The 25700-nt window shown below is 44.4% G+C and overlaps 1 protein-coding gene across 1 annotated transcript; it reads left to right on the top strand.

Moving 5' to 3' along the window:
- The first annotated feature begins 6124 nt into the window (after positions 1–6124).
- Positions 6125–25453, top strand: LOC138358227 (glutamate receptor U1-like). The gene is made up of 5 exons (XM_069315836.1): positions 6125–6225; positions 11544–11672; positions 17472–17630; positions 18058–18148; positions 25058–25453. The coding sequence occupies exons 1-5, from the start codon at positions 6125–6127 to the stop codon at positions 25451–25453; spliced, it is 876 nt and encodes a 291-aa protein (XP_069171937.1).
- The last annotated feature ends 247 nt before the right edge of the window (positions 25454–25700 follow it).

Raw genomic sequence — 25700 nt, 5'->3', positions numbered from 1 at the left:
TCTTCAATGGAACGTTCGAGGTTATTACGCCAATTTCCTCGAACTCCAACTTCTGATTTCGCGGTTTTCGCCCCTTTGTGTCTGTCTCCAGGAGCCAATGCTTGGTGCTCGTCCTGGTCGTTTTCGTGGCTATTCCTTTCTCTCCCCCCCCCCCAGCCATTGCTGGGGCTTCTAATTCTTCTGCTCTTTTGATTCGGGCTGATGTTCCCTTTGTTCCTTTACTTTTTCCTTCGCCTCTCCATTGTTCTGCTGCTCGTATCTTTGTGGGGAAATGGTACACAGTTTGTTCCATTTATCTCCCCCCCCGAGTGTCCCGCTCTCTCTTCCTGATTTGAAACACTTCCTGGACTCCTTGCCGGAGCCTGTGCTCCTGCTGGGTGACTTCAATTGTCGTCATTCTCTTTGGGGTGACGTTCTGACGAATACCCGGGGTCGCCTCCTTGAGCCGTTTCTCCTCTCTTCTTCCCTGTCTCTTCTGAATTCTGGTGAGCCCACTCATTTGGACTCTCGGACTCGCACCCTTTCTTGTCTTGATCTTTCTCTCTGCTCTTCTTCTCTTTACTTAGATTTCACGTGGCAGGTTCTTGATGACCTCCATGGAAGTGATCATTTCCCCATCCTTGTTTCCTTTTTCTCTTTTCGCCCTTCCCTCTCTTTCCCTAGGTGGCAGTTTGCTAAGGCAGACTGGACCCTATTTACCCTCAGTGCTGCTCTCCCTGACCTCTCCCTTCTGCCTCTCTCTCGCGCTCTCCTCCTTTTTCATGACACTGTCTTCAACGCTGCCCTTCGCTCTATTCCTCGCTCTTCCTCTCGGGGTCCACGGAAGTGCGTTCCCTGGTGGAATGCGGACTGTGCTCGGGCTGTCCGCTGTAAGCGTGCAGCCTGGAAGAGGCACCGCCGTAGGCAGACGACCGATTCTTTTTTTTTTCTTTCGGAAAGCGAGTGCGGTGGCCCGTAGGGCCATCCGTACGGCTAAACGTGAATGTTGGGCATCTTATGTCTCAACAATTACGTCCGAGACCCCTCTGGCCCAGATCTGGAAGCGTATCCGCAAGATAGCGGGTAAGTTCGTTCCCGATGTTTCACCGGTCCTTCACCTCCATGATACTCTTGTGGCGGACCCGTTGCAGGTCGCTTCCGAACTGGGTTCCCACTTTTCTTCTGTTAGCTCTGGTCTTCATCTTCCCCAATCTTTCCTTCTTCGTAAACCTGTCCTTGAGTCTCGTCCTTTAGATTTCTGCACTCATCATCAGCTTCCCTATAATGATCCCTTCTCTCTCTCTGAACTTCGTTCTGCCCTGGCCCTCTGCGGTTCTACGGCGGCGGGCTCCGATGGTATTCATTATGAGATGCTTCGCCATCTCCCTCCGAGCACGTCTCAGTATTTACCGAGTCTGTATAATCGGATCTGGGAGTCGTCGTCAGTCCCTGAGGACTGGCTCGATGCCGTTGTCCTCCCTGTTCGCAAACCGGGGTCTCTGGGTACTTCCCCTAAGGACTTTCGCCCTATTGCTCTCACAAGTTGTGTCTGCAAACTCTTTGAACGTATGGTTAACGTTCGTCTGATGTGGTTCCTGGAACACCATCACCTCCTCTCCGCTTCTCAATTTGGTTTCCGCAAGTGCCGCAGCACGACAGATGTCCTGGTGAACTTGGAGGTCTATATTCGTACTGCTTTTGCTGCGAAGACCTCCGTTGTTGCCGTCCTTTTTGACCTAGAAAAGGCTTACGACACCACTTGGCGTTATCATATCCTATCTCAACTTCATTCTTTTGGCCTTCGTGGTCATCTCCCTCTCTTTCTCCGCAGCTTCCTCTCTCGTCGTTCCTTTCGGGTGCGCCTTGGTACCGCTCTCTCTCCCTCTTTTCAGCAATACGAAGGTGTGCCCCAGGGTAGTGCTCTGAGCACTACTCTTTTTCTTGTTGCCCTCAATGGTCTTCTTTCCTCTCTTCCTTCTGGTGTCTTCTCCGCTCTCTATGTCGATGATCTTACCCTTTGTTGTCAGGGTGATGATTTGCCTCTCCTTCAACGCCGGCTTCAACTTGCAATTGATGCCGTGTCGTCTTGGGCCACAGGTCATGGCTTCAAGTTCTCTACTTCTAAGACTTGTGCCATGACTTTTACGCGGAAACGGGTTGTTCTTCGTCCCTCTTTGTCACTTTATGGTTATCCCCTTGAATACAAAGATTCCGCGAAGCTTTTGGGGTTATTTCTTGACACTCGTTTGTCTTGGTCTCCCCATATCTCTTACCTCCGTGTTGAGTGCTCTAAGGCCCTTACCCTCCTTCGGGTCTTGTCCCATACTTCTTGGGGGGCAGATAGGCGCAATCTCCTTGCTTTACATTCCTCTCTCGTCCTGTCTAAGCTCGATTATGGTTGCCCTGCTTACTCGTCTGCTTCTCCTTCAACTCTTCGCCGTCTTGATGCTTTGCACCATACTGGGTTGCGCCTCAGTTCTGGTGCCTTTCGTTCGACTCCCATCCTTAGCTTGTATGTTGACACTGGCTTCCTGTCTCTCCAGGACCGCCGTGATCGCTACTGTCTTCGCTATCTTGCGCGGTCCTTGCAACATCCTTCCTCTCGCCTCTGTCGTGCTTTAACTTTGACCCCTCCTGCGGTTCCTGTTCCTCTTCACCACCTCCCTCTTTCTGTCCGGTTATCTCGCCTACAGGATTCTCTCTCCGTTCGTATTTCTGATGTTTCTCCTCGTGTTGTTCCTTCTTTGCCCCCGTGGAGGGTCCCTCTTCCGCGGTTTTGTACTTCCTTGACCCGTATCACTAAAGCTTTTACCCCTCCTACGGTTCTAAAACGCCTTTTCCTCGAGCACTTTTCTTCTCACTCCCGCTCCGTTTCTGTCTTCACTGATGGGTCTAAGTCAGCGGACGGTGTTGGCTACTCTGTTGTTTTTCCTGATCGCACTTATGTGTCGCTTGCCTCCGGAGACTAGCATCTTTACAGCAGAACTTTATGCTATTCTCTATGCTCTTCGTCTCCTGCTTTCTCGTTGTCAGTCTTCCTTTGTGGTTGTTGTTGACTCTCGTAGTGCCCTCATGGCTCTCGGGTCCTTTAATCCGGTTCATCCAGTAGTTGTCGAGATCCAGCATTGGCTGTTTCTCGTTCACAGTAAATTTAAGTCGGTTGAGTTTTGTTGGGTTCCCAGCCATATTGGTGTGTCTTTAAATGAGCGTGCGGATGCTGCCGCTAAGGAAGCTGTCCGCTCTTGTCCCATCTCTCGTAAAGGCATTCCGTATTCCGACTTTTACCCAGTTAACCATTCCTCAGTCCTTACCCGTTGGCAGGCTTCTTGGTTGTCTGTTACTGGTAACAAGCTACGTACTCTTAAATGTTGTGTTTCCTCGTGGCCGTCCTCCTTCCACCGTAACCGGCGGTGGGAAACAGCTCTGGCGAGGTTGCGTATTGGCCATACTCGCTTAACCCATGGTCACTTGATGGAGCGCCGCCCTGCTCCTTATTGTCCTAGTTGCATTGTCCCTCTTACGGTCGTGCATGTCCTTCTTGAATGTCCTGACTTCCAGGACGAGCGTGTGTCTTGCTTTCCGACCGCCCCTCGCGGTCACCTGTCCCTCGATAGAATTCTTGGTGACTCGGATACTTTTGATATCGTTCGCCTTATGCGTTTTTGTTCTCGTATTGGCATCCTTGGTGATATTTAGCGCCCTCTGATTATTTTGCGTATTTGATGGTGCTACATAGCCTTCCCGGTTTGGTGCCTTCTTTTGATAATTACTTACTTACTTACTTCCCGTCAAAGAAGAAATAATTTAAATAGGGAGATTGAAGAAATCGAGCGGAAATTGAAACACTCATATGAAACTGAAGAAAGGCAGTTTGAACAGAAAGCAATTCAGGAAATAAAGAAAAATCCAAAATATTTCTTCTCATATGCGAAATCAAAAGCAAAAACCACTGCCAGTATTGGACCTATTCGTACAAGGGAAGGTTCATACACGGAGGATGACAAAGTAATTAGTGAAATCCTAAAAAAGCAGTATGAGGACATGTTTAGCACTCCAATAAACAACACGAAGGTGGAAGATCCAGACAATTTCTTTATGCGGGATATTCAAACCCCTGTAAATATAACTGATATAAACACGAGCGCACTCAATTTTGAAAAAGAAATTGAAAACATGCCCAAGCACTCGGCCCAAGGTCCAGACTCATGGAATTCAATATTTATAAAGAAATGCAAAGTGCCGGTAGCACAGGCACTCAGTATAGTGTGGAGGAAGAGCTTGGACACGGGGGAGATACCAGATGCACTTAAAGTAGCAGACATAGCCCCTCTACACAAGGGAGGGAGCAAAGCATTGGCAAAAAATAATAGACCAGTTGCACTAACATCGCACATCATAAAAGTATTTGAGAGAGTGATTAGGAGTCAGGTCACCAATTTCATGGAGACCAATGACCTTCACAACCCAGGCCAACATGGATTTCGAGCGGGAAGATCGTGCCTCTCACAGCTACTTGAGCACTACGACAAAGTCACTGAGGCATTAGAAGAGAAACGGGATGCTGATGTGATATACACGGACTTCGCAAAGGCTTTCGATAAATGTGACCATGGCTTGATAGCACACAAAATGAAGTCAATGGGAATAACCGGTAAAGTAGGACGCTGGATACTCGGTTTTCTGTCAAACAGGACTCAGCGAGTAACTGTCAACCATATAAAATCTAGTCCAAGTGCAGTGAAAAGCTCTGTACATCAGGGTACAGTCCTTGCACCGCTGCTTTTCCTTATTCTCATATCAGATATAGACAAAAATACAAGTCACAGCTTCGTATCATCCTTTGCAGATGACACAAAAATCAGTATGAAAATTACCTCGGCTGAGGACATTGAAAAACTTCAAGCTGATATTAATAAAGTTTTCGACTGGGCATCAGAAAATAACATGATGTTTAACAGTAATAAATTCCAGGTACTCAGGTACGGTAAAAATGAGGACCTTAAACATAATACAGAGTACAAAACACAATCAAATGTACCCATAGTAGGAAAACAGCATGTAAAGGATTTGGGAATAATAATGTCTGACGACCTAACGTTTAAGGAGCATAACCAAGCAAATATTGCGACAGCCAGAAAAATGATAGGATGGATTACGAGAACTTTCAAATCCAGGGATCCCATCACAATGGTTGTACTCTTCATGTCACTTGTGTTGTCCCGTCTTGAGTACTGCTCAGTACTCACTTCCCCCTTCAGAGCAGGAGAGATTGCTGAAATAGAGGGAATACAGAGAACATATACGGCACGCATAGACGCAATAAAGCACCTAAATTATTGGGATCGTCTCAAAGCCCTCCAAATGTACTCACTAGAAAGAAGACGAGAGAGATATCAAATAATATACACCTGGAAGATACTGGAGGGCCAAGTACCAAATCTACACAGTAAAATAACAACATACTGGAGTGAACGACATGGAAGAAAATGTACAATAGAACCAGTGAAGAGCAGAGGTGCCATAGGCACAATCAGAGAACACTGTATAAACATCAGAGGTCCGCGGTTGTTCAACGTCCTCCCAGCAAGCATAAGAAATATTGCCGGAACAACCGTGGACATTTTCAAGAGGAAACTAGATTTATTCCTCCAAGGAGTGCCGGACCAACCGGGCTGTGGTGGGTATGTGGGCCTGCGGGCCGCTCCAAGCAACAGCCTGGTGGACCAAACTCTCACAAGTCGAGCCTGGCCTCGGGCCGGGCTTGGGGAGTAGAAGAACTCCCAGAACCCCATCAACCAGGTAACCAGGTATCATTACATTCATTTCCCCAGTCACTACCTCACTGGCTGAAGAACACCTAGCTCCCTCCACGTGCGTCGACTAGGTGTGGCCCTAGGTTGTCCAGGGCATGTGGCCAAGCGTGGCCCAAGGGGGTGGCCAAGGCATGTGGCCACTGCATGGCCCTATGGAGTGGCCACGGAGTAGCGCGGGGCGTCACTCCGCCCCACCCGGGCTGAGGTGGCGCGCAGGGTGTTCCACAGGTGGGCGGCCAGGGTGTGGCCCCACTGTCTGGCCATTGAGCGGGGCGGCGCGCACATGGGGTTTGCCTCAGGCTGGCTGGCTGGCGGCCACAGGTGTACACAACATGGATGGGAGATCACCCACACCTCCATCATACCAGAGCATGCCTCGCTCGTACACCGAGTGTGATAATGGCCGGCGTCAACACTTGGAGGACACAGCAAGGTGGAATTCAAAGCCCAACAGGGGCCTGTAATATCACCACAATTACACTAGGAGGTCCTGCCCTTATTCCACCAATTGTCCGTTAACATAGACAGGATACTCGAACCCGATGTGAGGAACCATCTGATACACCATAAGGCCTGCCAGCTGCCTCATGGGTGAACACTGTCTCTTAGATTTTTTTTTACTGTTTCTTCTGTACTCCTTGGCCCCATTTCATGCAAATTGGGCCTCGACACAACCCATGATAGCAGGAGTGCCATGCACGATGAGTAATAAGGATGACACAGCGATTAACGGTGGTGGAGGTGGCAGATGCCACCCCCACCTAGGATGCCTTCTCCTCAGCTCGCCGTCCAGCTCAGACTGAAGACTTTGGCGGCATAGGGGAACTCAAATGCCCATCTCCCCCCCCCCCAACCTTGTCTTGACCAATCAGCACAAAGCCGGCACAAACCTTCGTGCTGCTCTCAATTACAGCCATTCGCGCCGAAAACTCGCCACGAGGCTGAGGTGCCTAGACGAATCACAGACGCCCTCACCATGAGCATGACGGCGGAGTGGGCAACGCTCAGGATTCGTACTTCTAAACTTCCGGGTTCTATCCCCGACGGTGGTCGAAACAAATGGGCAGAGTTTCTTTTGATCCCAGGCGCCGGCGAGAAACAATGGGCAGAGTTTCTTTCACCCTATGCCCCTGTTACCTAGCAGTAAAATAGGTACCTGGGTGTTAGTCAGCTGTCACGGGCTGCTTCCTGGGGGTGGAGGCCTGGTCGAGGACCGGGCCGCGGGGACACTAAAGCCCCGAAATCATCTCAAGATAACCTCAAGATGAGGCATCCCGTGACGTCACAAGGAGGGGGAGGCCTAAGAATCTGGCGCCATACTTCACATGGTGGGGGGGGGAGGCTTTCACCCCTCTGTCCCCCCACCTCGAAAACCGTTGGCGAGTCAAGTACTCACCTACACCTCACTTCTCAAATCACATTTTCCCAGAAAACAGACTAAATTCTGTAACTCTACAGAGTAGTCACAGACCTCTGGCTAGTCTTAAACGATGGTCCTTAGCATAAGCTTTCATCCAACACCACACAAGTGCACGTAGTTTGAAAACTTCCTGTCTAGTGTCCTAAAGCTACTCTAGCCTAATCTAGAAAACTAGCTGAGGGAATTTTCATTCCCTCACAGTTGCACCAGTTGTTTCCGGGAGTCCCTGCTCGGTGGTTCAAGGCGGCTGCTGCTCAAGTGTTGTAATGTTCAATGGACGGTGGCGTTAGTCGTGGTTCTGTGTTCTTGGCACGTGAGTTGGGGCTGCATCTCTTCTTTTGATTGATTGTGTGTATTTCTTATCTCCTGGTATTTTGTTTGGCTGTTTGAGTGAGTTTTTTGTTTGTGACTTTTATTGTATCAGGCTCTTTTCTTTGGCCTGTGAGTTAGACGTCCGCCCTTCCTTGTCTCGATGTTCGGCGGTGTCCAACGTTGTCATGAGTATTGCCATGATTTTTTCTTTGCCACTGTCTTGCTCCCTTTGCATATGGGGCATTGAGTGTGCGCGTGTTTCTGTTGCAAGGTACGGAAGCATCTCCCCTCCTTGCTAGCTGCGACTGAGCTGTGTATGTGTTGTATACATTGTGCAGTTCTGACCTTGGAATATGTTTCTTCCGGTCGTGTGTCTGCCTCTTTCCTCTGTCCGTGGTCAGTTGTATCGTTATGTTTTCATTTGATTGATATATGTTTTTTGTTCCTTATTAGGTTTTGAATTGTACCCTGTATTTTGTAATCATTTTGATTCGTGGTAACGGCCTTCGTTTGTTGAGGTCCCATTCGTTTGTTATTTCTTATATTTTTATTCTGTATTTTCTGCCATGTGTACTGGTGATCTGTATTTGCAGTACTGTATCTGTGTTCCACTTGTGTGGATTGGTGTACATATTGGACGTGTCTATGAACTGTGCCCTGGGTATGTGTGTTTTTAAATTTCACCGGAAATTTCACAATCACACACACAGGAACAAAACACCGGAATACCAAGGAACCGGGTTCCTTGGTATTCCGGTGTTTTGTTCCTGTGTGTGTGATTGTATTTTATTTTTCACGATTCCTGTGCATTCTGGTGTTTTGTTGCTGTGTGCGTGCATGTAGTTGTATTTTGTTTTTCCCAGTACCAATGTGTTCCGGTGCTGTGTTTTTGTATGTGTTAAGCTTTTGTTTTTCCTGTGGCCCTTTAGACGTTTTTGTCCCCAATGTTTTCTTCTGTGTACTGCCTGTGTTCTCCTGTCTCATGTTCTGTGTTTCTGTTTATGTTTTGGGTATCGGTTCCTGTTCTATGTTTCTGTTCCCTGTTTTTGTTTTCTTTTTGAGGCCCGGTTTTTGGATGTATGTTTCTGAGTCGTGATGGTTTTTTAATTGTGTTTATTGTTCTTACTTTTATAGAAAAATGATCCTGTGTGTGTGTGTGTGTGTGTGTGTGTGTGTGTGTGTGTTTGTACTCACCTATTTGTACTCACCTATTTGTGCTTGCGGGGGTTGAGCTTTGGCTCTTTAGTCCCGCCTCTCAACTGTCAATCAACTGGTGTACAGATTCCTGAGCCTACTGGGCTCTATCATATCTACATTTAAAACTGTGTATGGAGTCAGCCTCCACCACATCACTGCCTAATGCATTCCATCCGTTAACTACTCTGACACTGAAAAAGTTCCTTCTAACGTCTCTGTGGCTCATGTGGGTACTAAGTTTCCACCTGTGTCCCCTTGTTCGCATCCCACCAGTGTTGAATAGTTTATCCTTGTTTACCCGGTCGATTCCTCTGAGGATTTTGTAGGTTGTGATCATGTCTCCCCTTACTCTTCTGTCTTCCAGTGTCGTAAGGTGCATTTCCCGCAGCCTTTCCTCGTAACTCATGCCTCTTAGTTCCGGGACTAGTCAAGTGGCATACCTTTGGACTTTTTCCAGCTTCGTCTTGTGCTTGACAAGGTACGGGCTCCATGCTGGGGCCGCATACTCCAGGATTGGTCTTACATATGTGGTGTACAAGATTCTGAATTATTCCTTACACAGGTTCCTGAACGCTGTTCTGATGTTAGCCAGCCTCGCATATGCCGCAGACGTTATTCTTTTTATGTGGGCTTCAGGAGACAGGTTTGGTGTGATATCAACTCCTAGATCTTTCTCTCTGTTCGTTTCATTAAGTACTTCATCTCCTATTCTGTATCCTGTGTTTGGCCTCCTATTTCCACCACCTAGTTTCATTACTTTGCATTTACTCGGGTTGAACTTCAACAGCCATTTGTTGGACCATTCACTCAGTCTGTCTAGGTCATCTTGTAGCCTTCTACTATCGTCCTCAGTTTCAATCCTCCTCATAATTTTTGCATCGTCGGCAAACATTGAGAGAAAGCCTTTGACACAGTGCCACACAAGAGGCTAGTGAAAAAACTGGAGATGCAGGCTGGAGTGAAAGGGATGGTACTCCGTTGAATACAGGAGTACCTAAGTACCTGAAGTCACACACACAACTGTGTGTGTGTGTGTGTGTGTGTGTGTGTGTGTGTGTGTGTGTGTGTGTGTGTGTGGTTCTGTTTTGTCTTTCCCGGTTTCTGTGTGTTCCGGTGCGTTATTTTTGTGTGTTGGAGTTTTGCGTTTCCCTGTGGCCCTTCTAACTTGTATTGTCTCCATGTTTTCCATGTTATTTCTACTGATTCCTTTTGTTATTCCATTTGTATGTTTCTTGTCTATAACTCCTGAGTATAATTCATGTGCTCCTTTTTCCATGTTCTGTACTTGTTCTGGGTTTCTGCTCATGTACTGTGTTTATGTTCAGTTTCTGTGGCCCAGGTTTTTTTTTTTTGTTCTTGTTCGTGTTGTAATGCTTTTCTTATTGTATGTATTGTATTCACTTCTATAAATAATGGGCAAACATATTTTTTAGAGTTGTAAACGTTTTAAAAAGCATAAAACTATTTCGTTTAACATTTATCACACGGCAGTGCATGTTGAGCATACAATAATCTTTAAACGCAAAGAATATACGCATATGATTGGACATTTGCCATATTTTTAGAGTGTCATTCTCTCTCTCTCTCTCTCTCTCTCTCTCTCTCTCTCTCTCTCTCTCTGCTATTATACATAGTATTACGTACTGAACATTGAGGTGTAATTAGGTGTTGATATCATTGTTCATATAAATTATGTCAACTGTTTTTACAAATATAAATGGTTGCAAATTACTTTTAACTTGAAAAAGTTCTTTGTTGATGTAGACTGAGGTGCAAGGACAATGGAGGGGGTGCCGTGTGTGACGTCACCTTGTTTGCCTCGACAGTCAAATGTCATTAAGTAACATTATCATGTTATATCTTCACATAAAAGAACAAACTCTTAAGCCAAAAGTAGAGCCATCTCTCTGTTTCACTGATCTACATATAATAATTTTGAATCACTGTTCTACACTATTTTACTTTCAATAGCAGAATGAATTATATAAACCAGTGTGTGGTGTTTGGACCATTGAGACTCATCGTTACAAAGCGCCAATTCATTGATAATTTTACCCAATACTACGACGGCAACAAGCAACATTGCCATTTTCCCTTTCGAAGAAACTAAGAGTTAAAGGAATACTTTTCCCTCGACTGTATCATATGAGATACTTCATGTTGAGTTACTTGGCGTGTACCGCATTAGTTACTATACGGCAAGTTACATGTCATGTACAGTATATGTTGATGTATAAGTTATATGCCGTGTACCATACATGTTATTCCATACAAATTACTTTCCTTCAACTGTTACTTGTATGGATACTTTAAGTAACCATACAAGTTACTTTCCTTGAACCGTACAAGTTACTTGCAATGTACTATAAGTTAATCTATGTTAGGTTACATGTCATGTACCGTATAAGTTACTCCGTATTGCGTTACTTACGAAGTACCAAATAAACTTATTGTATGGTAAGTTACTGACCATGTACCGCATAAGTCACTCTATTCTGAGTTATTTGACGTGTACCATATATGTTCATCTATGTTAGGTTACTTGCCATGAACCGTACAATTTTTCAAAATTAAGTTACTTGCCATGTTCCATATAAATTACTGCATCGTTAGTCTCTTTCCTGTTCCGTATGTCACTCTATTTTGAGCAATTTTCTTGTACCGTATAAGTTAGTGCAAGATAAGTTACTTTCCCTGTACAAATACCGTCATATCAGTTCATTATGACTATGACGGTGAAGTATTATTACAGATTACTAAGAGAGGGAGAAATAAATAAGAAATAGTTGTGGAACTGTTGGTGACCAGGTGTTTGTGTACAGGTGTGGAGTGTACCTCCAGGAGCCGTACACTCCCTGGGGAGCCCAGACGCTGAAGGTGGCCTCCTGGACGCCCCACCGAGGCCTCGCCCTCACCTCCAGCCTCACACTCTTCCCTCACAAGTTCTCAAGGTCTGTATAACAAGAGATAAACTAAAATATAATACAAGATATCATTAATAATATTAAGTTTGTAAAATAGGAAGTAATTACTTTGAACATGGTTGACACTAATTAGTTCCATCTAATATAGATAGTTATCCTATCTACGATGACTCTTTCAATCCCCTAAAATATTTTATATGTTGCTATCACACCTCGCCGCTTCCTGCTCTTTTTCGAGATTTGTCAGGTTCAGGGACTTTGGGCATTATAATTCTATATATTTTGCCTAAAAATTTAAAATATAACAAATTCTTTAAAAATCTCTTAGCTTCTGACATTAAGGAGACGAGAATTTTCACGAACGATTATTTTATTAATTTTATTGAAAGAAAATTTGAAAGATTATTTTTTTAATTGTTTACGAATAAATAATTCCCCCCCCCCTCCCCCCACCCACCTATCACCGCAAAACTGTCCCGATGGTTGACTCATCGCGGTGGTACCTGAATGCGTTCTAACAATCTGATTTTTTTTTAACGGGAAAGCTCTCTATATAATATCTCTATATAATATATTTCTTTTCGTCGCTGGCCACTATGACGTCGCATGTTGGGTGAGAGCCGGGTGTGCATGTGAGGAACCATCAGTCAACATGCATTGTTCATAGGAGGAGGAACTGTGGCGCGGTATTACATCATTGTGTTGCGCCTCGCGCTGTTCCTGTGCTGTTTTATTGCTGTCATTATCACGATGATGTTCAAAACAAAATATCAGAAAAGGAAGAGGGAAATGACACTATACCCGACGAGAATGCGCTGCGATAAGAACATAGGAAGGAGGTGGGTTCTACTGACTGTTCCAGCCTACGCCACACACCCTCACTTCTTTCCTCTACACACTCCTCACACGTAGCTGTGCTGTTGGGGATGTTCCAGGCGCTTCCCTGGCACATGGATCAGTGCCATTGCCAGTGCATATCAACTATATATTAATGATTAAATTTTATTAAATTTTGTTGTTTTGTAAACCTAGCATCAAAATTTTCTAAACCAGACACACCCAAGTGTGAGTGGGCGCGTGCATGCAACACATGGGTGTTAATTTGCCTCTGGTAACCCATGTTCTATCCTCCGTTCTGTTAAAGCTCTATTTGCTTCTATCTCCATTTGTCTAGTTTTTTCTTGTTCAATTTCGGTCTTCTTTTTTTCTTTCTATTGTTCTAATTCTAACTCTCTTAATCTGGTCTTCTTTTTTTCTTTCTCTCCCTCCAGCTTTATTTCTTTCTTTTTCTATTTCTAGTGCGGGTTTCTCTTTTTCCTGTTCATTTTTCATCTGCAGTTCTAGCCTCAGTTTCTCCCATTGGAACTGCCTCTTTTCATGCTCTTGTTGCACCTGAAACTCTAATTGGTACCTCTCCAAGCTTCTGTTCTGGCTACTTCTGCTACTGCGGCATTCCTACTACTCAAGTTTAACCCCAGCAACCTCACTTCATCTTGTCCGTCATCTTCCTTCGCGTCTCCAGCTCGCTTTAGAGCCCCTTGCTCTCCCACTTCACTCCTTGTTGGCAACTCCTTCACGATCTCCTCCTTCATCCCTCTCACCTTGGATGACTTTATCTTGATACCATATATCTCATCAACAGTGCATATTCTAAAGCTAAATTTCTTTAATCCCAACACTTTTAGCACTGTTATCTGCCTTCCCTTCATACCTGAACTAAAAAATTGCACTAATATCCTGCGTCATTTGGACATTAAACTAGCCATCGACAAACTAACACTTTTCGTAGTAATCTGGTTCACACTGCTGCTCTACTTCTAATGCTGCTGGCGTCTACTCTATTTCCTGTTCGTTTTGTTCTCTCCAATATTTTGGGGAAACTGCCCGTACACTAAATGACAGACTTAAAGAACACGAAAGAAGTGTTAAGTCTGTAGGCACAAACAATGCTCTCTTCTGTCATGTTAGGGACTCTAATCATCCTATTCATCTAATCCTCTAATCATCCTATCCATATCAATGCAGAACATGTTATCAATGTAATAAACTTGTTATAATCACTATTTATTAGAAACATACACAACTTCATTAATCAATGTACAAACAACTGCTAAAGAATTTAGTATAAAGTTAATGTCACAGATCACTACTTCAGTAGATACTTTTCTTCCATAGAGACTCTGTACACAAAATTATGCCTCATTAGGATACCGCTTTCTTCTTCAACAATCTTTATTATTCTTTCCTATCAGAGGTCACACAATCATCATCAAATACAGGCCTTGGTATATAAATAAATACAAAAAGAATAAACACTGTCACCTCCATTCACTGCATCCAATATACTGATTCAATGATCTCATACAAACAAAGATGTCCAACGATCTCTGTGTATCAACTGTAGATTAATTCTCCTTATACTCGATTAAACTTCTTCCCTGCCGATTTATCCTCCTGCAAACCAACTGTTGAACCATCAACCAACAAGTCCTCGAATGGATCTGAACTCTTTACAGCCACCATGCCGAAACCGGCAACTACCATTCACACGCCTGCAAGTTTACCATAACACAAATTATTCTACCATCCTTGAACAACCAGACAATAATTAAAATGAATTGTCCATTACTCCCTTCACACTGTTGGCTCTCACCGTGGAGGGTACCTTCCCTGCTGGCGAGTCCACACTAAAAATCTCCGCCTGCAGTCCATTCAGTGGCAGTTAAAGATCAACCAATGTCGAGCGAATGTGTCACTCTCACCTCCCTCATACTTTTTCATCTTAATTCTCTAATATCACTTCAGTCACTATACATTCCTAATTCATGTGTCTAAACATCAATATATGATCACTGGGCTCATAATCTCAATACACAAGTCAAAAGGCTCTTACCGCAAATTTACTGGAGTCACAACACTGGCTTCCACAGTCAATATGGCGCCAAGAGTTTATCTCTCGCCAAGAGTTTATCTCTCGACCAAAAATTATTAATTCAACCAACACTGTCGACGTCTTTATTCTGACTTGGGTGTGGGGGTCAATACCCAGGTAGCAACTCAGCTCACCTGTCAACAAGCCCTCACCTTGGACAACCGGACCTCCTCTCATGTCTACCTCAGTAGACTGATTACCTGGGTATGCTCACGTACTCTTGTCTTCAGACCACCCTTATGGTCTCACACGTCGAGACAAACACCACAATCGCCCTCTTCTTCCTTACAACACTGACCTAAGTCGCAGTTCACTGCAGTTTTCTTCGCCAAAAGACAAGAAATGTGCTCAGTCTTCTAAGCAGCAGCGAATTGCGTGAATCATCCTTGACCTCACACTGATAAGTGATGTCGCAAACCCCTTGCACATGATGCAAAGCCTTTTTGAACACAACACATCATTCCCTTGCGTCTTCCACATTGGCTGGTGATGACGTCATCCAGTTTCGTAACGTTAGGGAATTCCCAGACACTGTTACCATCCACTCCTGTTGCTCCTAAAATGTTCAGTGACATCTCAGTGTTTCCACACTGCCTTCTCTGTATCATCCAACAGTGCCACACCCAACCCGCCATACAATATTACAACTTTTTTTCCTGATCCTCGGTAGGACCAATTGATGAATAACTGTCGTGTTGGGGCGGAGCCTATGTCACGAGTCTATATGAGGTTCACAATACCAACTTTAATCACATCTTCATCATTGTAACCATCTTCACTACTCACATCTTCATAACTGTAACCATCTCAACTACAATCTGTCCCACTCTCCCTCTTATTGGTAAACCTTCTTGCCCATTATATCATTTCCAACCCTTCATTGCCTTCCATCTCCTTCACCTTCTCCTACCTTTCTCTACCGTCCCTACCCTTCACTTCCTTCCCTTACCTTCAACCATTTTCACTTAATTTCCTTACCTTTCCTACTCTTTACCACCATTCCTACTCTTCACTACCTTCACTACCTTCCCTACCCTACACCACCTTTCCCATCTTCCATGTCCTTCAACACATTCCCTTCCCTTAACCACCCTCCCTATCCACCACCATCTTCATTACCCACTACCACCTTTCTAACCCTTCCCCACCTTTCCTACTCACAACCACCTTCCCTACCCTTCACCACCTTCCCAACACTTCACCACCTTCCCAACACTTCACCACCTTCTCAACACTTCACCACCTTCTCTACCCATCAACACCTTCAGTATCCACCACCACCTTCATTACCCACAAATACCTTCCCTACTCCACCTTCGGTAGGTGGAGTAGGGAACCTTCCACCTACCGAAGGAAGGTGGAAGGTGGAACCTTCCACCTTCACCACCACCTTCCCGACCCTTCACCATCTTCCCTACCATTCACCAACTTCCCGACCCTTCACCCCCTTCCCTACCCTTCATCCCTTCAACACATCACCACCTTCCCTACCATTCACCTTTTTCCCTACCCTTCACCACCTCTTCCTTTCATCAACTTCCCTACCCGTCACCACCTGCTCTACCTTTCACCACCTTCCCTACACTTCACCACCTTCCCTACACTTCACCACCTTCCTTACACTTCACCACCTTCCCTACACTTCACCACCTTCCCTACACTTCACCACCTTCCCTACACTTCACCACCTTCCCTACACTTCACCACCTTCCCTACACTTCACCACCTTCCCTACACTTCACCACCTTCACTACACTTCACCACCTTCCTTACACTTCACCACCTTCCTTACACTTCACAACCTTTCCTACACTTCACCACCTTCCCTACACTTCACCACCTTCCCTACACTTCACCACCTTCCTTACACTTCACCACCTTCCTTACACTTCACCACCTTCCCTACACTTCACCACCTTCCTTACACTTCACCACCTTCCCTACACTTCACCACCTTCCCTACACTTCACCACCTTCCCTACACTTCACCACCTTCCCTACACTTCACCACCTTCCTTACACTTCACCACCTTCCTTACACTTCACCACCTTCCCTACACTTCACCACCTTCCCTACACTTCACCACCTTCTCTACACTTCACCACCTTCCTTACACTTCACCACCTTCCCTACACTTCACCACCTTCCTTACACTTCACCACCTTCCCTACACTTCACCACCTTCCTTACACTTCACCACCTTCCCTACACTTCACCACCTTCCTTACACTTCACCACCTTCCCTACACTTCACCACCTTCCCTACACTTCACCACCTTCCTTACACTTCACCACCTTCCCTACACTTCACCACCTTCCCTACACTTCACCACCTTCCCTACACTTCACCACCTTCCTTACACTTCACCACCTTTCCTAACCCTTCATCATTTTCCTTACCCTTCTCCCTGACCTATTTCCCTGAAAGGTTTTGATTAGCTAGCCGCAAATGTCTGGACAAACTTTTAATAGACTAATAGACAGACAAGCAGACATTCTGTTTTATTGATATACATAGTAAGTTTAAGTGTGTTCCTTTCCTTGAACACGCATCTTATACTTTGTTAGGTTAGGTTAAGTCATTTTCGAACTGTGAACATCTTGCCTCCGTACTATCCCAGATCCTTGTCCCCATATCCCTTCTACGTGATGTATTGCCTTACAGCTAAATATATTACAAAGGTCATGTATAGCCCATGTATATTAAAACAATTCTGTAATCTTCAGGTACATTTTTACAGGCATAATTCATATCAACTTTTTATGTACTTATTAAGAAATAATGTGTAAATTGTTAAGATGCTTGACCAATGATTACTTATAATTGAATTATAAAGCAATTTACAGGCATATTGTAGTGACAAAACACTATAATAATGTAATCTGGTGTCAGATTTGCTCAGCGACCGACTCTGAAGGTTGCAGCGGAGATATGTCCAATGCTGACATTAGTTACCCAGGAGGAATCTGAGCCCCGCCAAGCAGAGATGATAACATTTTCAGGACCCTTGGCAGACCTTGTAACCTACCTGGCCAAGACGCTCAATTTCTCGTAAGTTACAGTTTCTAGAACCAGCATGATACCTGGAATAAATCTTACCTCTCCAGGTCTCTTGCCTTTTTGCAAGTTACAGATTACAATTACATAAGAGCAGATGATAATTAATTTTGTACATTAACTAACATACTAAACAAGTGTTAATTTTAAACCAATGGAATGTCGCATTCCCTATGTTTCCAACGCCGTAAAGTCCATGTTAATGTAGAATATAAACTACATTTACTTACAAAAATTATTTACAATTTTGTTTTAATAAAATTTAGTGACCTGACAAGAGTTATATATCAAAATGGCTTTTAAATGTAATTAAATACATTTCATCAGTTAGTGATTCGCGTAACGCAAACATAATGATGCAAGATATTGGTGTTCTACATGTTATTATACACTGAAACAATCTAGGTTTTCTCGGCTCCAGGTACATATACTTGAGGCCCCCTGATGGGTCTTGGGGCCTTAAACGTGAAGATGGTACCTGGTCAGGCATGTTGGGGATGGTCATCACGCAGGTAAGTTTGTCCAGTATTGATATTTTCTCATTGATGGAAAATAATAATAAACTATTACAAAGCTAAATTTCAAGCGCTGCAATAAGATGAAAACAAAATAGATTTTCGTAAACATCTGGGAAATGTTCGATAGGGCATGCAGTGTTGAATCACTCTCGAGTACCTTTAGTTTATGTGACATAAGTGTGTGTAACTCTTGCGAGACATGTCCCACCACATGATTTAATGACAACAAAAAGACAGTTACAGACCCAGAGGGACCACTCATCCCAGTCACCCTTAACCAGAATGCAGTTTACCAGAAAGTTGTGAGGGTGACCCTCGTGCCTTCTCGTTGCACCTCGCTCGTCCCCAAAGTAACGGAAACTGCAAAAAGTCACCTTCAGCTCTCGTTGTCGGAGTACTGTAACTTCCATGTCCTGTACTCACAGTTCTAACAAAATCACTGACTACTAAACGCCATATTTATTAGTCATTGTAAGGGAAAGTGAGTGCCCCTAGTCAAATCTACCCATATAGTTGAGACCCTTCAGCCTTTACCTCTAGTATCACTGTGGGAATAACTGTTTGTCCTGGTCTCACTTGTCCTCGGTGTCTGAACACATGACCTGAGGTCCTTTACTGCACTCAACGAATCCTAGTTAAATTCAGTGAGTGTTGCATGCAAGTATTTTATGTTCATTCAGTTTGAGCACCTGAAGCAAGTAACAGTAAATGTTATGGTGAACTCAAACACAGTTCTAACAGGACACAAAATTAAATAAAAGAAGAACTGCACTTGAAGGATATAAAATGACAGTCTCCATGGCATAGTGGTAAGATGCTCGCCTGGCGTTCTGCGACGGATTTGTCGTGGGTTCGTATCCTGGCCGGGAGGATTTACTGGGTGAAAATCCTAAACTGTAGCCTCTGTTTAACTCAATAGTAAAATGGGTACCTGGTTGTTAAAACGATCCTTCGTGGGGGGTCGTATTCCAGGAAACATAGGATTAAGGACTTGCCCGACACGCTACGTGTACTAGTGGCTGTGCAAGAATGTAACAACTCTTGTATATATAAATAAAAAAATGTCAGTTATATTGGCAAAAAGCTTATTTGAATTTTCAGTGAGAGTGACAATCAAATTCGCACTCATTATCATCATTGTAATTTATGATATAGGTGGAACGCTTGTTGCTAGGCGATCGGTGTTGAATTGTTACATCTTAGTAGTTCACTTACACTAAAGAATACTTTTAAGTTATACAGTTTTTCATAATTTTCGCAAGGTTTTCATTTCAATTCATTTATATATTATGCACCCCCATACCAACCCCGTGAGTGGTCGTGGATTTTTTTATTTATAAAATTAAATACAATAATGACAATAAAAAATTATATTACAGAGCGACAAAAGTTTACAATGAATATTAAGCATGGCACATAAGCAGAAACTCAAGAACATGAATAGAAATGCAAACAAGCACAAATTACATACACACAAACAAGCCATTGACACGATAGGAAACATGGCAATGAACTTTGAAACCAATATGGAAAAACAAAGCCCCTGTAGGGAATTCTATTGCGAACACAATGATACCAAAACGAACGACGTAGCACGAGAATTAGGATGAGAAACCTGAAACGAGTATTCACTTTTCCGTGTCGCCGCACCCTCGCCCGCACCGAACTGCGCATGACGTCATTTCTGCGTAAATTAGATTTTTTTTCTAATTAAACAATTGTCATGAAATCTACTTAATATGTGCAAAGTATGTAGCTCTGCACATTACATAGGAAGATTTTTATCTAACTTGGAAATCTTAATCTTAACGTTAGATATTTTCAAAAGTTTAAATTTAGTGCATTTTTTTTTTTGGGGGGGGGGAGAGCGTCACAATTTTATTTTTTACTACAACTAGACACATACTGAAAAAAAGTTCAAGGTCTGGTCAAGATTAGATGCTCCTACGATAGCTAAGTGTAATAAATGTAAAATTCTGAATATTTTAAAGTTGTATTCAAGTCAGATTTGTGGAAATATGTTTTTCAGTGATAAACTCAATGATTTTATTTTTTTTCTAATATTTGTCTCACGGAGTTAAAACTTCTGTCAGTAGGAGGTCTTACCAGTTCTATTTTGTCAAAAAAGTTTCATTAAAATTGAACAAAGAGAAATTATTGCACTCTTTCAATCTTAAGTCTCAGAGCAACTATCACTTTAAATGCACAAACAAATCTTATTTATTTACTTTACTTAGAGTTCAGAATTTACATTTTCTTTCTGCTCTGAAAATGTTACCAGTCAATAGCCTACAATAATTCTGCAGAGCTAAATCTACTTCTTATAGTATCATCATGAAAATTACCACATGTCAAAAAATGCCCGTAATATAATGAAACATGACATATGCATGATCAAAGTAATCATACTAATATTGCACAATGAATTCACATTAACGTGATATATCAATGAGAAAATCAATAGGAGCCATGAAGAGGATTTGAACCCACACTCCTTAGTACTCCCAAATCAATACTCTAGGTCACTGCACCTCCATATAGATGCATAGCAACTTTGGATTCCACTGAAAGCTCTATGGTTCCGAAGGCTTTCAATTAAGTCCAATCAGGGTTTCACACAATGTTCCGTGCACTCGGGCTGCATACCAAGTGTGCGGGTTCAAATCCTTCTCATGGCTCTTACTGATTTTCTCATTGATATATCATCTTCTATGACGATCACGAGTTCTATGATGACCTCGGCCTAACTCTCAGAGACATACCTCAACAAGAACCAGTCTTCCTCCTGGAGACTGTAATGCATGAGTTGGTTCTGATGACAGCTCTTGGCCTTCCTGCCTGGGCCAGTTTGGATTTGGGAAGATGAATGAGAGTGTACAGCGCCTCCTGGAGTTCTGCTGTCGTCATGATCTCTGCATCACCAATTCTTTCTTCGACACCATGCCCCAACACAAGGTTTCCTGAAGACACCCCAGGTCTAAGCATTGGCACCAACTCGACCTGGTGCTTATGGGGCGTAGCAATCTGAGAAACGTCAAACTGACCCGCAGCTTCTAGAACGCAGACTGTAACATCGACCACTCTCTCGTCGTTAGTAGAGTAAAGTTCCAGCCCCGGAAAATCCACTGAGCAAAGAAGGAAGGAAGACCACGCATTAACGTAAACAAGACCCGTGACCTTCACAATGTGGAGGAATTCACTGCTGCGCTAGTAAATGCCATTCCTGTACCACCCTGTGATAGCGCAAGTGAAAGGTGGTCACATCTCAAGGGCACTATTTTCAACACTGCCATGTTCACTTTCGGTAAGAGGCAGAACAAGATTGGTTCGAGGCCAGTGCAGAGGAACTGTTCCTTTCGTAGAGGAAAAGAGACGAGCTCTCTCATCCTACAAGAACCTGCCCTCAGAAAGGAACCTACAGGCCCTCTGTACTTCCCGCAATAGAGTTCAACAAACTGCGAGGCGCTGTGCTAACGATTACTGGCTCTGACTCCGTTCTAGCAGCCAGACTGCGGCCACTGTCGGCAACATAAGAGGCATGTGCGAAAGGATCAAACAGGCAACAGGCCCTACACAAAACAGGACGACTCCTCTGAAGTCAGCCACTGGAGAGATCATTAAAGACCGTGATCAACATTTGAATCGCTGGGAGGAACATTACTCCGAACTCTACTCCAGAGAGAACTTGGTCAGCGTAGAGGCTTTGGATGCAATCGAGTGCCTGCCCATCATGGAAGAACTTGACCTTGAACCGACTGTGGAACCAGTTGAGAAAGCACTGTATTCACTTTCCTCGGGGAAGGCCCCAGGAAACGACGGGATTCCGCTTGAAGTTCTCAAGTCTGCTCTTGGAACACTTAAAACTGAGCTTTGTAAACTTCTGTTCCAGTGCGGGAGGAACGGCTTGGTACCACTAGATATGAGAGATGCAAACGTCTTCTCACTCTATAAAAATAAAGGTGACAGAAGCGCGATGTCAACAACTATCGCGGCATCTCACTCCTCAGCATCGTCGGCAAACTCTTTGCCAGGGTCGTCTTGGTCAGGCTTCAGAGTCTTGCTGAAAGAGTGTACCCTGAGTCACAGAGCTGTTAACGAGCAGAGAGGTCGACCACTGACATGGTGTTCTCCCTTAAACAGCTTCAAGAAAAGTGCAGGGAGTACAGAAAAGCCCTGTACATCACCTTCATTGACCTTACAAAGGCCTTCAACCTCGTGAGCAGGGACGGACTCTTCAAGATCTTGGCCAAAATTGGCTGCCCACCCACCCTACTCATCATGATACAATTGTTCCACAAGGATATGAAGGGAACAGTCGTGTACGACGGCTCAACTTCTGAACCATTCAACATCAACAGTGGTGTTAAACAGGGGTGCGTTCTTGCTCCAACCCTGTTTGGTATCTTCTTCGCGATTCTCATCAAGCATGCCTTTGGAACAACCACAGAGGGCATCTATCTCTGCACAAGATCTGATGGAAAGTTCTATAATCTATCCAGACTCCGAGCAAAGACGAAAGTACAGATGAGAATCCTCAGGGAGTTCCTCTTCGCCGACGACGCAGCGATCACCACACACACAGCAGAAGGCCTGCAGCAGCTACTCAACCGCTTTGTCGCAGCCTGTTCCGCATTCGGCCTGACAATCAGCCTGAAGAAGACACAGGTGATGGGACAAGAAGTCAATAAGCTACCCTGCATAAACATCGCAGACTATGTGCTGGAGGCAGTTCACGAGTTTGTGTACCTGGGTTCCACAATCTCAGACACCCTTTCCCTGGATACTGAGCTCAACAGGCGTATCGGGAAGGTTGTAACAACACTGGCCAGGCTCACAAAGCGGGTTTGGGAAAAGGCCAAACTGACAGTGCACACCAAGACACAAGTCTACATGGCATGTATGGTGAGTACACTTCTCTACGGCTCCTAACCCTAGACCCTGCGCTCTCGCCGGAGGAGACGGCTCAATATCACTCACATGCGGAACCTGAGACACATCCTTGACATCATGTGGAAAGACCATGTCACCAACAACACAGTACTCGACAGAACAGGAGTCCTTTCAATGTTCCTTCTCCTGAAGCAGAGACCCAGTCGATGGTTGGGACATGTCACACGCATGGAAGATGGCCACATACCGAAGGACCTCTTGTGTGGAGAACTGGCATCAGGAAGGAGACCCACCGGAAGACCTCAGCTGCGTTTCAAAGACGCCTGCAAACGCGACCTTAAGCAGCTGAACATCGACATCAACACTTGGGAGGCAGTAACTGCGGACAGATCTGCCTGGATATGCAAAGTGCAGAAGGGACTCCAGCAATTCGAGGATGACCTGAAGAGGCAGGCAGAGGATAATAGACTTCAGAGGAGGTCTCGACCACTGTCAGACGCACCCGCTTCGGCGTTTATCTGCGCTCGCTGCAGTCGGACTGTCATTCTCGGGTTGGCCTTCACAGCCACAGCAGGCGTTGCATCCAACTAGACACCCAGGGCACAACTCCATAATCCCACGGGATTGACGGATGCCTACTACTATCATCTTAATGTGATCTCACTGAGCATCTGAAGGGAAGCGTTGGATGTAGAACTACAGGACCACAGCCAGAGTGCAAGGGGGCATTGTGTGAAATCCTGATTGGGTTTTACCAAAAGCCTCAGACCCCTCGAGGATTCAGTTGAATAACAGATTGCAATGCTTTTATTTCCTGGTATAGTGGTCTATGGTATGGGCTTGGAAGTACCAAGTGTGTGCATTTGAATCCTCCTCCTGGCTCCTACTGATTTTCTCAATAATAATAATAATAATCTTATCTGTTGTTCAGAACAGCATAAATCAAGGTGAAAGGGAGGGATAAAATGATTTACCTAAATTGGTAATCAGTTCTTGACAACATCGTCTTCTGCCCCTTTCCGATGAAAGCAATTATGGGCTTCGCTCTTCCCAAAAGTTCTTCACTTGGTATCTTTCTTTTAAGTGGCTCATTCAGAATCTCCTTCATCTTTCATTGACCACAGAGTTTCTTTGGTAGCAGGTCTGCAAATGGTAATTCACTGCTCACCTTAACTCCAGAACTGTTGACTCATGCTGGCCAGGATTGTACTCTATTTCGGACGGTCACATATTAAATAGGCTGGTGATAATATGACCTTATGAAAGGCATCATAAGGTCATCCTTTCCAGCCGTTTAGGTTGACTCGATGATCTCAGATCACGAACGATTTTCTGAGTTGCAATTTCTTTGCAACATTCAAAATTCGTCCAAAATTATTTCCCAGAAAGTTCTACTTGGACGCTTCATTTGATAACGTTGCCTTCTCCCTGTTTGACTCATGTTACTCTCGAAATCCAATAATTTCTTTGAGTCAGCAACAACATGAACTCTGGCATAAAAGTGTTTGAAGTACAATAAAGTTTTACCCGCCTGCCTTGCGTCACTTAGGTGCTTTCCGTTGAGCATGTACCCCAAGGTCACTCCTCGATTTGTTGAGCATGTTGCATGCAACCTTTCATTTTACTACCCCTCATCGAGCATATCTGGCGTCAAAATTTGCTTCTCGATGCAATTCTTGCCATCTGTCATGTTGAGGTGGCCCTGTAGGCTTCCCACAAAGTTATTAAAAATCCAACTTAATTCAAATTACACGCATCATATCTCAAAAACTTACTTAAAATAATCCATATGCCGTTCGGCATGTGAGATACTTGGTTTTTATGACTTGCAATAGGATGAAAAGGTGTGTTAAGAAGACGTCACTTTATTCAGTTTCATCACATGGCATGAAAGACAGTGTGACAGTGTTCTCTCTAATATTAAGCAAGCAACTTGTGTACCTGATGTTTTGCTGACCGATTACTGTGTTATTGTTTTACTGATTAGAATGTGTCTTGTCTTTTCAAATGAAGGAAGTAGATATGGCTGTCGGTCCCTTCGGGGTAAGTGGAGTCCGAGCTGAGGTGGTGGACTTCACGAAGCCAATCCTAATAGACTATTCTAAGATCCTTGGAGCTCGAGGACGGTCAGAGGTGAACCCATGGGGCTTCCTGTTCCCTCTGGAGCCACTGGTGTGGGCGGCCATCGTGGCGGCGCTGGTGGTGCTGCCCGCTGTGGCCATCCTCATGTCCACATGCTTCCCACTCAACACCAACGGCCATAATTACACCTTTCCTGCTACATTCGCCTACCTCCGCCTGTTGTTGAATCAGTGTAAGTCCAGATACTGTTACTCTATTGTTATGATTATATGTAGACCAGGGGTCTCCAAACTATGGCCTGCGGGCCACATCCGGCCTGCCACATAATTTCATCCGGCCCTCCAAACAAATCCCTGTGTGGTGGCCTTGAAAAAATAATTATCGTACGAATGGCATCGCAGAATTATTCAAAGCTGGGGCTGCTGACTGGTGGCGCTCAACCCGAGTCAGTTTTCCTCTCTCTCGATAGTGTGACGCACAGATACTAATACTGGTAGGTATGTGTTGTGCATTACAACCAATCAGTTGTGTATAACTGTATATTGTGGGGATGGAGGGCGAGTGGGGCTTCGCT

The sequence above is a fragment of the Procambarus clarkii genome, chromosome 7 (genome assembly GCF_040958095.1).
Source record: "Procambarus clarkii isolate CNS0578487 chromosome 7, FALCON_Pclarkii_2.0, whole genome shotgun sequence".
NCBI classification, from domain to species: Eukaryota; Metazoa; Arthropoda; class Malacostraca; order Decapoda; family Cambaridae; genus Procambarus; species Procambarus clarkii.
The sequence above is the reverse complement of the archived record's forward strand: the minus strand, read 5'-3'. Positions and strand labels throughout refer to the sequence as shown.